Source organism: Hemicordylus capensis, chromosome 4 (assembly GCF_027244095.1).
Source record: "Hemicordylus capensis ecotype Gifberg chromosome 4, rHemCap1.1.pri, whole genome shotgun sequence".
Taxonomy (NCBI): Eukaryota; Metazoa; Chordata; class Lepidosauria; order Squamata; family Cordylidae; genus Hemicordylus; species Hemicordylus capensis.
Genome location: NC_069660.1, coordinates 32,780,784 through 32,796,250, shown reverse-complemented (window position 1 = coordinate 32,796,250; position 15,467 = coordinate 32,780,784). Strand labels below are relative to the sequence as shown.

The following is a 15,467-nucleotide window of genomic DNA, read 5'->3' as shown; positions in this document are numbered from 1 at the left end:
GCAGTTTACACAGAGAAATAATACATAAATAAGATGGATCCCTGTCCCCAAAGGGCTCACAATCTAAAAAGAAACATAAGATAGACACCAGCAACAGTCACTGGAGGTACTGTGCTGAGGTGGATAGGGCCAGTTACAATCTGGGCCTATCCACATAAATCTCTGGCCCTATCCACATAAATGTAACATAAATCTCTAGTGCTCTCTTGTCCAAAGAAAACCAAATTCAAGTAGCACTTCTAATTTGCCACTAGTTGAGGAAGTGGGGAGCATGCCACACTACTGTTTATGAAACTGGTGCCGTGGTTCTCAGTTAGTATGTTCATCTTCCATAATACTTCCTGCTTTTTCAAGATGAAAATATGGAGGTTTAGTCTTAGTAGCTATTAACAATGCTTGCCTGAAAGACAATGATTTCCCCCCCTTAATGTTTCAACACTATCTTGAATGAATAGGAAACAATTTCCCCTTAGGTGAATGAAAAGTTTTATGAGCGACCTTATTGTCTGAGAGAATTACTGTGTCTAACCACATAATACTCATGTTCTTGGAATGCGGAATCTGAAATGTTGCTTGTAATCTGATTACTGTAATTGACCAGAAATTGTTGGGGGATCTTCTCTCAGCATGGGTTCAGTTGCACAAAATATCTTCATTGTTTTTACAAAGCAATATTTGCTTCTTGGCTGATTTATTTTTGGAAATGTTTTTCAGGATTGTGACCAGATACACATAGATGATGTATCATCAGACGACAATGGGCAAGATTTAAGGTATAATATCTCTGTGCTGTGTTGTCCAGTGCAAGCAATCCACAGCTATCAATATCTTGAGGTCAGCTAGTGGCATAAGTTCATGATCTTAACTATTTTTCTGCCTTTTCATATTGGAACTGTCATATTGGAACATGACAGTTATTTTATTTCCCCCCAGCAATGGCCCAGTACTAGACACGTCAAAGGTGTATTAGAATCCACATAACAATACTAGAGAAATGCATCCCTTCCTTCCAGCAGTCAAGCCCTATGTTTGAGATGTCTTGTTTCTTCATCAGGGCAACTATAGCCATTGGGGAAATGCTCGGTCCTGTGGTGGAAGCACCAAGAAGCAGGTTGGCCTAAGTGTGACTGAGGATCATATGTTCCTCATATGATCCTCAGCAATAGCACAAGAGCTGCGATGTGGCTATTTCCTCTTCTCCTAAACTTCTTGCACAACTCCCACTAATTTGAAGTGGGCATTTCACATGAGAACTTCTAGGTGGATTGTAGGCTTTTTGTTTGATTTCTTCAACATGTTGATAAAAGTATATGGGAACTAGATGAGGATGTGGTTCAATATATCTCCCTTTCTAGTGAGCTAGAATCCTTAAAATGATTGCTAAATCATAGGCAGAGCCAGCAAACCTGCAGGACAAATGTAATAAGAACAGTACTTCCTTTTTTTCTTTTCTTTGCACTTGCTGTCTTTAACAAGGCCAGAACTTTGGAGTATGTCTTCCTCTCCCCTCTTTTCTCTTTACTAGTTTCTTCATCCTAGTGGGAAGTGTATGTTATAATTTCACTCCTTCCCCTTTTCCTCCTTCCTTTGCCACAGCACATATAATTTCTCAGCAGATGGCTTTCACAGTTCAACCGCTGGAACAAATCTTTGTCTGGGCTCCGGAGTCCATGGGGGAGTTGACTGGATGAGGAAATTAGCATTCCGCTACCGGCGGGTGAAAGAGCTCTACAACACCTACAAAAACAATGTCGGCAGTAAGTATCTCCCCAAAACTCATCAGGGAAGGCTCTTTCTCATCTTCCTAAAAACTTGTTTTCCTGTAGGCAAGGAGCCTACATACCTTGCAATCTGCAGAAATGCAAGAACCACAGAAGGGGAAGCGTTTTGCCTTTTAATTTCCAGTTCTCTTGACTGATGAGCTGAGAGATTACAAAAATAGATGGACTGTTTTAGAGGTCGCTATAGCCTTGTCACTGCGGCAACAGACTTGGCGTCAAGATTGCTCCTGAGCCCTGACTCTTCATTACATGGAAGTGGAGAAGTATTTTTGCCTGAGCCACATTGCAGAGTTTAAACTGGCCAGTGCAATGCATCCAAGAACACACTGTTTTCCTTTTAGGCACAGGCATGTGCACACGGACATAAGCCTTGCTTCCTTCCTCCATCAGCTCCAGTTTGTTTGGCACCTTTACAGTGCAGTTCTGAAGAGGAGGTTGCTAATGGAATACTCTTAACCCATGTCTTCAGGGGCCAAGTTTCAGCTAATTTGTTTAAGAAAAGGTGGAGAGGAGAGAGAAAGAGAATGAGGTTGTTGCTCTTCACACATTCATTAATGTGTTTGTACCTTGTGCGGGAAATGGCAATGGTTAGCCCCTCCTGTACTCTACCAAAGACAACCACAGGGCTCTGTGGTTGCCAGGAGTCGACATCGACTTGACGGCACACTTTACCTTTTCCCTTAATTGAGCTGGGGCTAAGGGTTGCATATATCTTGCACGTGTGTATTGAACTGTATGGACTTATGGGTTGTTTGCTTACTTGCTCCTCCAGGCACGAAGGCTAGGCACACCTGCAGGCAAGGATCATGTGAAATAATTCAAACTTCACATGCTAAATTAATCCCTCACTTCTCAGTTAAAAGGATCTTGAGTAATAGGGCTGGGTAATAGGGATAAGTCTCTCTACCTGAGAGCTTGGAGAGCAGCTGCCTCTTGAAATGGAGCCGAATGGACCAGTGGTGTGGCTGTATAAGGCAACTGATGTACAGTGTAGCTAGTCTACAGGCTCCCTGCAAGGGCAGAGCATTTTCTTTGTCTTCATAAGGCTGTGGAGGATGTCAGACAGTGTAAACATAAGAATAGCCCTGCTAGACCAGGCCTATCTAGTCCAGCATCCTGTTTCTCACAGTGGCCCACCAGATGCCTCTGAGAAGCACACAGGCAAGAGGTGAGCATAGGCTGCAAATGTGGGCCACTGTTTCAATTACAATATGTTGAATTTGTTTTTATTTTGTTACATTTTACAGGAAAATGACTAATACGTTTATCTGTAATTATTTGTCGTCATTAATACCTTTGCTATCAGGAGTGGATCTAAATGAGCCAATGTTTAATGTTAAATGAGTCACAACTCTGCTTAAGGAAACTAGTCACTCCTATTTCTGTCATATTTGTGCCCCATCATTCCTCCAAGGAGCTTAGGGTAACATACATTTATCCTCACACTACCCTATGACTCGGGTCCAAACAAGATATGATTTTCATGCATTTCCCCCAGGCGAACAGCATGTATAAAAATAATAGAATGCAGAATGCATAGGAGATAGCTGCTCAATGTTTTCATGCTCTGACACACTGCAGTCTATATCCAGCCAGACTCTGTTCCTCATTCATTTCAAGTATGACAGCCAAGAACAGAGAAATGTAGCTAATGCAACCAGCTGCAGGAGGTAGGGTAAGAGGACTTCTGTGCCTCTCCTGCACACTCTTTCTACTCTTAAAATTATTATTACTATTTTATTTTAATCCTTCCAAGGAGCTTCAGGTGGCATACATGGTCTTTCTCCCACCCCACCCATTTTATCCCCATAACAAGCCTGAGGAAGATCAGACTTGAGAGATGGTGACAAGCTCAAGGCCGCCTAGTAAGCTTCATGGCTGAGCAGAGAACTTTATCATTAGTTTTCCAAGCCCTAGTCCGACGATCCTACATAACCACGATGTTACACTGTCTCTGACCGCTCCCTTTTTGTATATGAACAATGGCCCCTTCACATCTGGCTTGGTTTCCTTAGGTGTGTAGCTAGGGGAGAGTGGGCTCGTATTCACCCCTCTACCCAGTGGCCCTTCGTGTGTGCCAACTACGCCCCTGTGTGTAACGTCACACACAGGGGAGTGGCCAGCGTCCTGGAGGGCCTACGTGGCCCTCTGGAGCTTATTTCCCAGCCATCTTCATTGTCAGCTGGGTGTTTTCTTTGTTCTCTCCCTTGCTCTGAGCAGACAAAGAAAACACCCTTCCAACAATGAAGCCAGCTGGGGGAAAGAGATCCAGAGGGCCTTGTGGGACCTTTCTGGGTGCTGGGATGTGATGTCACACACAGGGGGCATGATCAGCATCCAGAAGGGCCCGTGAAACCAATCTGGAGCTTGTTTGCCATCCAGCTTCATTGTTGGCTAGGTGTTTCCTTTGTTCTCTCCCCCAGCAAGGGAGAGAACGAAGAAAACACCCAGCCAACAATGAAGCCAGTTGGGGCGAGGGACAAGCCAGGCAGCTCCCAGGAGCTAGGCGGCTTGAGTTCTTTGAACCCGCCTGCCCAATTACAGCTCCCACCACTGGGCTTCCCTTGGGATAGACCCAAGACCAGCCAGTGAGCTTAATGGCTGGGCCAGAGTCCACTGCACACTCTGTCAACTGCACCAGACTGCCACTCTCTTGCTGTGCACAGCACACTCATCTAAAATATCTGGGGTATGTTCAGACCTGGAAGGGACCATTGTTGCTCAACCAGGGGGGAAAAACTTCACTGGTGAAACTGCTGGTTACCTTCAAAACCTCATCACAAGGCAGCAGGGAATCCCTGTCCAGGCTAAAGCCCAGCATCTCTCATAACTAGCCTGGCATTACATCATTATGTCTGTCACATTGCTAGAACCAGAACAAAAACAACACACACCCCGATCGGAAATGACAATTTCCCCTCTAGGTATTTTAAACATATGTATTGTATGCCATTATCCAGAATAATTACTTTCCCGTGTATAATGGGAATAATGACCTGGCACACAGCTTTTCAGGGGAATTGAAATAATAACTGGTTGGACCTATCCGGCCGTCTGTTTCAGCTCAGACCATTGGCTCCTTGCAGACCGTTGCTAATCTGCAGGAAATAGTCTGCACCTTTAATGGTTATCGTTTAAGCTGTGTGCATGTTTTAAACATGTTTTAAAAGTGCATGTAAAATGTTAACAGCTGATAAAGGTGAGTCCCAAAATATAATCTTGAGGTTCAGTTTGGGCTAGTTTTAACTGTGTGCGTGCAATAGCTTTGGAAGAATTCAGAATTCATTCAAAGGAAGCATAACAATCAAACCACGAATGATGCTCAGTAGGACTGTGCAAAGATTCCACTCCAAAGCATCAAAGCCAAATCATCTGCACATCGCCTCAGGCCCTGTGGGGAGACAGCAGCGCACAGCACTTACCTCCATTCAGGGTGGTCCTCTGCGCAGCACCAGCAAAGGCCCTAATCCACCTCCCTGGGGGGACTGCGGCCATATGCAGAATGATTCGACTTTGACACCAAGGTGTTCTGATGGGATAGCAATAGCAATAGCAATAGCACTTACATTTATATACCGCTTTTATAGCCGGAGCTCTCTAAGCGGTTTACAATGATTTAGCATATTGCCCCCCAACATTCTGGGTACTCATTTTACCGACCTCGGAAGGATGGAAGGCTGAGTCAACCTTGAGCCCCTGGTCAGGATCGAACTTGTAACCTTCTGGTTACAGGGCAGCAGTTTTACCACTGCGCCACCAGGGGCTCTGGTGGGTATTCTGTGGGAAGAGGTGAGCTGCATCCCACTTCCAAAAGCACCAGCAAAGGCCCTAATCCACCTCCCGGGGGGACGGGACTGTGGCCATATGCAGTGTAGCAAAGTGGCTAAGAGACTGAGCTACAGATCAGGGAGTCCCTGGTTTGAATCTTGCCTCTGCAATGAACTCACAAGGTGGCCTTAGGCAAGCCACTGCTTCTTAGCTGAGAGCTGCAATAGGGAGATAGCAGTACTCCCTGACAAGATTGTTTTAAGGATTGCAGTACAATAGTGTCTGAGGAGCACATGCTATAAAAATGCTAAGTATTATTACTACCCTAGCCCAGGGGTTCCCACCCTTGAGTGCCCAGATTATGTTGGACTAAAGTAAAAGTAAAGTGTTGATGACAACTCCTGGCGATCACAGAGAGCCCTGTGGTTGTCTTTGAGGTTTACCATTGCCATCTCCCATGCAGTATGAGATGATGCCTTTCAGCATCTTCCTATATCGCTGCTGCCCGATATAGGCGTTTCCCATAGTCTGGGAAACATACCAGCGGGGATTCGAACCAGCAACCTCTAGCTTGCTAGTCAAGTCATTTCCCCACTGCGCCATTAGGTGGCTTTATGTTGGACTACAACCCTGATTAACCCCAGTCACAGTGGCCTTCCATAGTGGCTGGTAATGGTGGGAGCTCTAGTCCCAGAACATCTGGGCACTCATGGGTAGGATCCCCTGCCCTAGCCCTCATATTTAACAGGAGCCACTGAGGGAGTCTTGCCTGAGGGCCCCCAAAATACTGGAGCTGGGACTGTGAGGTCATATGAACAAGAGTGCACAAGATTGAGGGAGAGATAAAGGTTCTAAAAGGACAGCTACATGGGATCTCAGGGCAGAGTCTTTGGACACACCTGGGGAGAGGGAAAGAGCTCTTCCATAAATGGCATAGAGGCAACTCTAGAAAAGATAAAATTGACCAAGTCACAGCATCATGCTTTTTATTCTTTCTGCAAGCATCTTTCTGCAGGGTGATTGCTGTGTCTCAGCCTTTGGCATGCTGATCTCTGCGTTGTGCAGACAGGTTATGTATTTGACTGGAAGACACATGGTTCTGCCTTTGGGGCATCAGTTTGGACTAGTTGGATTTCTGGTACATTCCAACTCTATGATTCCATGGCTCTACAAAGCCATGTGCAAACTATTCTATGCCTTCCCCTTGGAGCTAGCTACGAATAATGTTGCTTGCTCTATCTGCAGGTTTAATAGGAGCTCCTAAGAGGGAAACCTGGCTGCAGTTAAGAGCAGAACTGGAAGCGCTGACTGATCTCTGGCTAACACATGCTCTGAAAGCTCTGGATTTGATACATTCCCGGTAAGAATGGCTTAAGGAGACGTCTCCAGGCTGCAAAGCTTTACTTTCCTCTCCTGTTCTCCAAACAAACCAAGGAACATTTATTTATAGGACACCTTTGGACAAATTTGTGGGGGGCCCATCTGGACATGGTATGGGGAGCGAGATCTAAAATGAGAACCATCAGGCCCCATTTCTGGCTCCCAAATATACCTTTTGGAGAGAGCAGGAAAGTCATAAAGGGAACTGACTACCCAAGGGGGGACACAGTGTAAATGCTATTGGAGTTTTACACCATTTATATCCCCGGTGTGTGATTTCTTGTGACGTACTTCATTTTCAGACTTGTTTGAGTTATAATAAATTATGGGGGAGAAAAACATTTAAAAGTCTAGCCACTGCTGACTGTGCTAATCACTGATTTCATGGGACTCATTGCTGGCAAACCTTAACATCTTGCTTCCAGTTCAGGCTAATATAGCAGAAAAACAAAGATAGTCTGTTGTGATTCTCCTTATGTGTCAAAGATAAACTTTTGTTGGCGTGGGTGATCTTCTGACTTTAATTCTGATAGCACTTTCTGTCTTGTAGGCCTAACTGTGTAAACGTTTTGGTCACTACAACTCAGCTCATACCTGCACTTGCGAAAGTGCTGTTGTACGGACTGGGCACAGTCTTCCCCATTGAAAATATTTATAGTGCAACAAAGACAGGTAAGATCAGGTTTGAGTCCTCAATGCTAATTTTAAGAAGTCCTTGTGCCTCCTTGGTTAACAGTTCAGTGTCTGCACCAGCATTTTTCTCCTGCCACAGGGAAATGCATGGAACTAGGTTGTATGAATAGCCAAATTTAGCAACAGTCCCAGTATTGGTAAATCAGTGCTGGAAGTTTCCTGGCCCACAAGCCAACTGAATGGGCTCTTCGTTCCGCCCAGTTCCATTTATGTTTCATCCTGAATTTGGAGCGAAAGGAATGGCTGAATGAATATACCCCTACGATCTCAAGTAAAAAACAAACTGGAAATGTAAGCAGAGAGATGAAATTAGAGGTCTCCTAATCCTCTACTCTGCTATCCACTTTATTCAGAAAATTAATGCTCCTTCCCCCCCTTCATTATTCAGGGAAAGAGAGCTGTTTCGAAAGGATAATGCAGAGGTTTGGGCGGAAAGCTGTGTACGTTGTAATAGGAGATGGTGTTGAAGAGGAACAAGGAGCAAAAAAGGTACCGCTTTTGAGTTCAGCACTCCAATTATTTTTAATTATTCTCCCTCTTTGTCTAGAGAAAAAAGGATAGAAATTCCTTCCTATTCTCAGCTATGTGCAATTAGTCTATTTTTCCTGTTTGAAAGTCCATAAAGCATCTTGAGCAATTTCCTACTGTAAATCCTCCCTCCTTGCCCCTGGCAGCTATTGAGGCCTTTCCAACAAACAGTTTCCGCTTGCTGTAGAAACTGTTCTTGATTAACAGTGATGCTGTTCGGTACATAAATAAGGAGCAAGATCAGATCAGTGAGTGTGTCAAGATCGACCATTTCTCATTTCTACAGTGTGGTTACACTTCCAAACACTATTGGGAAGAGTGATTGAATGCAGCTCCATGAGGTGGATGTTTTGCACAGTTGGCTAATAACAAGTGACTGCTTTCTGCTTTTTTGCTTTTTTAATATAATGAATGATTTGTTGCAACTGAAAGAAAACAGGAATGGGGATTTCTGGCACTCTGAACAATAAAATTGTAAAGATCTTAAAGGAACTTGCAGACACAGACTGAGGGCCAGTTCTCACAACTGTGTAAACAAGCAAAACGGTGGATTTGGGGAGTATAGCCTTGAGTTGGGCCAGTATGGTGACATGGTTGCTTGACTGCACACCTAAGACCCTGTTTTTCCAATACAGAGCCTGCTGTGTGGATATTTTCCCACCCCACCACAAGACAAGTCTCAGCCCAAGAGGCTAAATGTTTGAGTTTTTTTGTTTAGGAAAAATATGTGACTAAAGAGGAAAACATAATAGAAAATTAATATCCTATGAAATTATACAAGATGTGGAGAAAGTGGATAGAAAATGGTTTTTTTCCTCACTCTCTTTTAACAGAACTCAGCCCAATGAAACTGAGAGGCAATAAATTCAGGGCAGACAAAAGGAAGTACTTCACACAGTGCACCATTGATTTGTTACCACAATACTGTATTGTGTGTATGTGTGTGTGCATGAATATGTTGTATTTATACCACATACCTCACAGCACTATCCTTTCATGATGGCTAATATTATTTAAAACATTGGCTGACTTCCTGACTGACAAGCACTTGCGGAAGCATGCTGCACAAATGCAAATCTGTTGTGCTAGCCAGATGCGCCAAGTCTGGAGCTTGTGTTCCAGACTAGTGTTGCACAGTCATAACAGTTGCACAACTTGTGGCATGCCTTATTTTATTTGAAAGGAAACATTTGCTCAAGTGTGCAATTCTGTTTTAAAAAAACACACCCTTTTTGTGTGCAATTATGCAATCTTCTTGTGCTGGTGTAACTTTGTTCTTTAATGAATGCAAGCGCTTTGTTAGTCAGGAAGTCAGCCATTAAGCCAGCCATGACCACTAGCTTAGATGGCTTCAAAAGGAAATTCTTGGAGGATAAACCTGCCAAGTCCTGATAGCTATATGGAATCTACAAGTTCAGGGGCAGTAAACGGGGGCACCAGTGGGAGAGGGCTTTGGTCTTCATGCAAGGTATGTGACTGGCTTCCTGGAGGTATATGACTGGCCAGTATAGGCAGCAGGATGCTGGACTGGATGGACCTATGGTCTGATCCAGCAGAGCCGTTCTTGCATTATTAGCTTATGTACACCTTATGCAGAATGATGTGGCTGACCAGCCTCAAGTTACATGATATTATTTTGCAGCATGGGACTTGCTCCGGCATGGTTTCATCTTCTGCAAAGGTAACAAGAGAAGGCCCAGATCGCATGAGTTAGTCCCAAACTGCAACTCATCCCAGCATAGGAAACGAGAACAATGCTGACCTCAGGAGGAGCCAGAGTGTGGACTCATCCATGTGACCTGGGCCTTCTTGTGTTACCTTTGTGGTGCAGGACAGAGCTCTCCTTCAGCAGTTTCAGTGCTATAATGACAATGTGAGAAATGGGTGATAGAATTCCGGGCTAGCCCCCGCCCCCAGGGAAAGCGCTATGCTAAGCCTTTCTTTCTGTTTTGGTAGTTTACTACATGTAGGGAGGGAGATTTTGTGGCGGGGGGAGGTATTCCACGATATGAAAACATACACACACAAACACACCCCTGAAGCAGTAAATACCTGAATTCTGTTGTCTCAGGGCAGCACTAATTACCGACCTCATGTTTCCTTCACAATGCAAATGTTAATATTGGGTGGGCTTGAGAGGGTTAAATATCTTTTCCCTCAGGGGTAACTCCATACCTCATTGGAAGAACATCTGCTTTACACACAGAAGGTCCCAGGTTCAATCTGGCATCTCCCAGTAGTTCTGGGAAAGAGCCCTGTCTAAAACCCTGAAGATCCACCACTCATCAGTGTACCCAATACTAAGCTAGATGAACCAGTTCTCTGACTATAAGGCAGCATTCCTTCCTGTGTTCAGATGCCTGCCAATTCCTGTGTTCAGATGCCTGCAAGCTGCATGGGCAGATTTCTACTATCTTGGCAAATCTACTGTTTTGGCACATGTAGTTATACCCTTAGCTCAACACCCATTCCTGCATAATTTTCCTTCTGGCTTTTAGAATCTGGCAGTAGTGTGGTAAAATGTCCACCTACTTCTTCAAAATAGGACATTGTGTGCCACCACCAGCTCACCCTTTGGCTGCTGTAGATTTCTATGAGCCGAGCAGATCCCAGGCAAATGTGGTGACTCTTTAGGAGTTAAAGAACACCACAAATGCATTGGAAGAAAGTGAAATGATAATGGTGTGATGCTTTTGACAGGGCCCCTGTGAACTTCAAAAGTAAAGGGGGTCAGCGCACATGAGTGTATCAAAGGCCACTAGGCTCCCCGACAGTAGAGTTCAGCAATACCTTTTAGAAACTGTGCTCCATGAGTCCCCTTTGCTGGTGTCTCCTGCTTTAAACCTCTTTCCCATTAATGGGCATGCATTCTTTGCCGGAGCTGTCAGGGCCTTTGATTGATGATGATCATTAGTGCGGGTGACTACACACCTGAGCTTTATAAACCCATGGGGAGAACAGGGCGCCTTTCACTGCTTCGCCAGCAGCACTGATGATATCTTGGCTTGAGTGGGTCATTTCTCTTCACCTGTCGGGCGAGTGATAAATTGATGGGAGCTGAGCAGCAGGCGTGGCTGAACTGCCAACTTCTCCTCTCTTTAGAGAAAGGAAAACAGATCATTTATATGGAAGCAGAGCCATGTGGGAAAAAGAGATGAGGAGTGGGTGGGGCTGGCATTTTCTTCTTTTTAAGCAGTTTGCTTTGGATTTATTTTATACTTCTTTTAGCACTCATGTCTCCTGCCCTCCTTGCAAGGGTGGACTCTTGGACTGTGAACATGAGGTTAATCCATTTTATCCTTATGATATCATTCATACCCTTTGAGGTCCATTTGGCTGAGCAATAGTGGCTTCCCCAAGAGCCATTTCTTCCCGGTCCAAGTTCAGTGCTCTGTTTCCACCACATCATCTGCTGCACAGTCTTATATACTGTATTCAGTATGGTTTACTTCTAGGTAAGAGTACATAAAATTACAGGCCTTAGTCTCCCAGTATCCATGAATCATTGGCTGGTGGGGGAGTCATCGCTCAGTGGTAGAGCATATGCTTAGTATACCGAAGGTCTCATGTTCAAGCCCTGGCATCTTCAGGTAGAGTTGGGGAAAGAACCCTGTCCAAAATCCTGAAGAGTTGTTGCCAGTCAAGGTAGACAATATTGAGGTAGACGGACCAATGTATAATTGTACTGAATATATACCCCTGCTAACTGGGCATACCCCTGCTAACTGGGCAAAGAGGTACCTTTTACCATGGCGATTCTCTTTATTTAGCAGGGGGAGAGTAACTGGCCCTATCCACCCCCAGCACAGTACTTCCAGTGACTGTTGCTGGTGTGTGTCTTATGTTTCTTTTTAGAATGTGAGCCCTTTGGGGACAGGGAGCCATCTTATTTGTTATTTCTCTTTGTAAACTGCCCTGAGCCATTTTTGGAAGGGCGGTATAGAAATCGAATAATAATAATAATAATAATAATAATAATAATAATAATAATAATAATAATAATAATATTAATGACTCAGTAGAAGGAGTCATGGAATGTTCATGGAATACTCTTACAGTGGGAAGGGGATGTTATTCAGTGGCATAGCCACTGTTATGGCTTCTGCATTCAGAAGGTCCCGGGTTCTGATTTCTCCAGGTAGGGCCAGGAAAGACCCCTGCCTGAAACCCTGGAGTGCCCCTGCAATCAGTGTAGCCAGTACTGAGGTAGATGGCCATAGGGTCTGTTTCAGGATAGGACAGATTTCTGTGTTCCCATTGTGGTTAAGAATATGAACTGAAAGTCCCTGGTTCAAATGCCACCTCAGCCATTATTCCACTAGGTAGTCTTAGGTAAACTACTGTTCTCTCAACCTCAGCCTGCATTTACCATTATAATGATAATAATACTGGTCGATAATAATCTTTACTGGTTGTAAAGATTACTGAGATAATGTAGGTGAACTGCTTTGAACCATGGAAATGTCCGACATAAATGCTACGTGTTGTTATCATCTATTCACATCAAAGCTCAGCCTCTGATCTTCTGTGGCTGAGTCTATGGTGCAAAAAGAAGCAGCATGAAATGTGAACAAAAATTATCACTGACAGTAATTATTATAATTGGTCTTCTCTATAACTGTCTTCCATGCATCCAGAATGTTGCTATTCTTGTCTTACATTACAGAGAGGCTGTAACTCAGTGGTAGAACACAAACTCTGCAGTTCAGCCCCTGGGGATCCTCAGTGGGAAACAGAATGCTGAAGCGGATACCTATGGAAAGCTGACAAGCAGAACATGAAGGCCACAGCCCACCCACCCCCAAAAAGCTGATAATTAAGTGGCATGTTGTCTCTGAACACGGAAGTTCCATACAGCCCATCATGCCTAACAGTTGTTGATATATGTATCCACTATAAAGTTGTCTAATTGCTTTTTAAAGCCATCTAAGCTATGGGCTGCGACCATCGCCTGTGAATTCCATAAATTTGTACCAACGTCAAGTGGCAATTTACAAAACAAATGATAAAACCAGAATTAAAACCAAATTAAAACAGTTACAAAATTTAAAACAAATTTAAACAGCAGAACAACTATAAAACCAACTTACAGCTGATCAAGGCTTGGTGAAACAAAGAAATGCATCTTGAGCCTTCTTTTAAAACCTGCTAGAGATAAGGCAGCTCTTACAACAAGAGGGAGTTTGTTCCAAAGCCTCAGGGTGGCTGCAGAAAAGGCCCAGCCCTGAGTCGCCCACCTGATGAGACGGGGGCAGCTGCAGGTTCTCCTGAATAAGAGGTGGGGGTGGTTCTGAAGGAGACGGTGAAGAAGAAACCATTTAGAGCTTTATAGGTAATCACCAGCACTTTATATTTTGCTCTGAAACATATGAGCAAGCAGTGTAATGCTTTTAAAGTAGGAGTAATATGGCCTCTTCAGGTTGCCCCGGAAACAAACCTGGATGTTGCACATTGTACCAACTGTAGTTTCCAGAATATGTATAAAGGCAGCCCCACATAGAGCACATTGCAGTAGTTGGCTATGGAGTTTATCAGCAAATGTACCATTGTTTTTTAGGCCATTCTCCTCCAAAAATGGACGTGGAGAAATAGATTTGGGTGTCATCAGCATACTGGTAACACCCAGCACCAAATCTCCTGATGATTTCCCCCAGTAGTTTCATATAGATGTTGAAAAAACATAGGAGACAGTCTGTAGCCCTGTGGGTCTCCATACAAAACCTCCCATTTAAAGGAAGAATAGTGTCCAAGCGACACCATCTGGAATCTCCCTGAGATATAGGAGTGGAAGCAATGCTTTTATCTAGCTGGAACCTACCGCCACTCAGTTTTGTTGGAACACCCTAAGTTCCAGTATTATGAAAGAGGGAGAACAACTGCTCTATCTCCATGTAGAGAGGACCAATTCCACATGGAGTTTAACAGGAAAGGACTTTTTGGCACCACTCACATGGCAGGAGGCACACCAATCAAATAGGCTCTGTGAAAACAACTTTCCAACCCCCATAGGTGCTTAGGATAAGCTGTACAATATGTCTGCCCCATCCCTGGTTATTTAATATTCATGTATTTCTCAGAGGATTTTTCTGTTCTGTAGAAATGTCTCAAGCTAGCAGCCAGGTTTGCAGGATTCCCACTATTTGGGAAATTATTTAGTAAACATCTTCTGAACTTTTTCTTTTCTTTTAATGTATGATTATAGCACAACATGCCTTTTTGGAGGATCTCCTGTCATGCTGACCTTGAGGCTCTGCGGCACGCACTGGAGCTGGAATACTTGTAGCAGACCTAGATGTTTCCAAGGTGGGCTTCACATCACACCTGAAGACACAACTTATTTTATTGGCATTTTATGCTATCCATGCCTTCCTTGGGGTGGAGCTCTTTTGTATGAAAGCCTTTAAAAGAAATCTGCACCATGAGCACAGCATACCAAGTTTCTTTTTCTTTGGATGGAGGAGAAACCCTCAAATAACCTAACAACTGGATGCTTAGAACTGAAGTGGGACTTTTGCCATGTAAATGACTTCCAGGCTTGCAGAAGACCAGTCCTGGTTTAATTTGTTAGCTCTCCCCACCCCCACCCCAACCCCTTGTTTTAATGAATGGGAATGGGGTGGGAAGACATGACATGGAGTTTCTAGGCATATTTGCTGGACAGTTTATCCATTCAGATGAGTTTCTGAGGAAGAGGAAGATAAAAATGGAAATAGATGATTTTTTTGTATTTTTTTAATTTATGAACTAATCCTATTACTCTGATATTAAGCTCAGTACCTGTGTTTGTATCTGCCGGGTTCGATGAACTCAGCTCATTCTAATTTAATAGCTCTTTTCTCCAAGGTAAATTCTGGGGAACAATCATTATCACGTCCATTTGAAATGAGCACATTTGGGCCTGTTGGTGTAAGAATTATAGCTAGTTTATAAAAACTGTGGCATGTGGGCTGCGCACATGTCTACATAGGCTGCCATCTTGTTTTCGCATGGTTGGGAGGAAGAATTACCTTGTGATGAGTGAATGGCAATAAAACTATGTTTACAATTTTAGGACTAACATTATTGTTTTTTGCCATGGATTAAGCTTCTTGATGTCTTGCTTGCTTTTTAATCTGGAGTCAGTCCAGGAAACTTTGTAAAGTTATGCTCAAATATACCCAATAATTCCATGATATTTGTTATTTAAATGTCAAGACAGTTTTTGGAGCCAGAAGGTTTTAGGGTTGTTTGTTCCTGATCCTGAGCGAGCTCCTATACCACCAAGAGTTCAGTAGAAAGGAAAATTCCATCAAGTGCATACACAGTCTAAAGTAATGA

General features: G+C 43.7%; 1 protein-coding gene across 10 annotated transcripts in view; it reads left to right on the top strand.

Annotated features, from left to right (window-relative positions):
* Nucleotides 1–15,207, top strand: part of EYA2 (EYA transcriptional coactivator and phosphatase 2) — a 210,011-nt gene extending 194,804 nt beyond the window's left edge. For all 10 annotated transcript variants that reach the window (XM_053247346.1, XM_053247336.1, XM_053247340.1 and 7 more), the window contains 6 exons: nucleotides 715–773; nucleotides 1,597–1,757; nucleotides 6,795–6,909; nucleotides 7,480–7,601; nucleotides 8,011–8,111; nucleotides 14,353–15,207. In XM_053247346.1, coding sequence (XP_053103321.1) covers nucleotides 715–773; nucleotides 1,597–1,757; nucleotides 6,795–6,909; nucleotides 7,480–7,601; nucleotides 8,011–8,111; nucleotides 14,353–14,433 — 639 coding nt within the window. In that variant the 3' untranslated portion in view covers nucleotides 14,434–15,207. The remainder of the gene's footprint in view (nucleotides 1–714; nucleotides 774–1,596; nucleotides 1,758–6,794; nucleotides 6,910–7,479; nucleotides 7,602–8,010; nucleotides 8,112–14,352) is intronic.
* The last annotated feature ends 260 nt before the right edge of the window (nucleotides 15,208–15,467 follow it).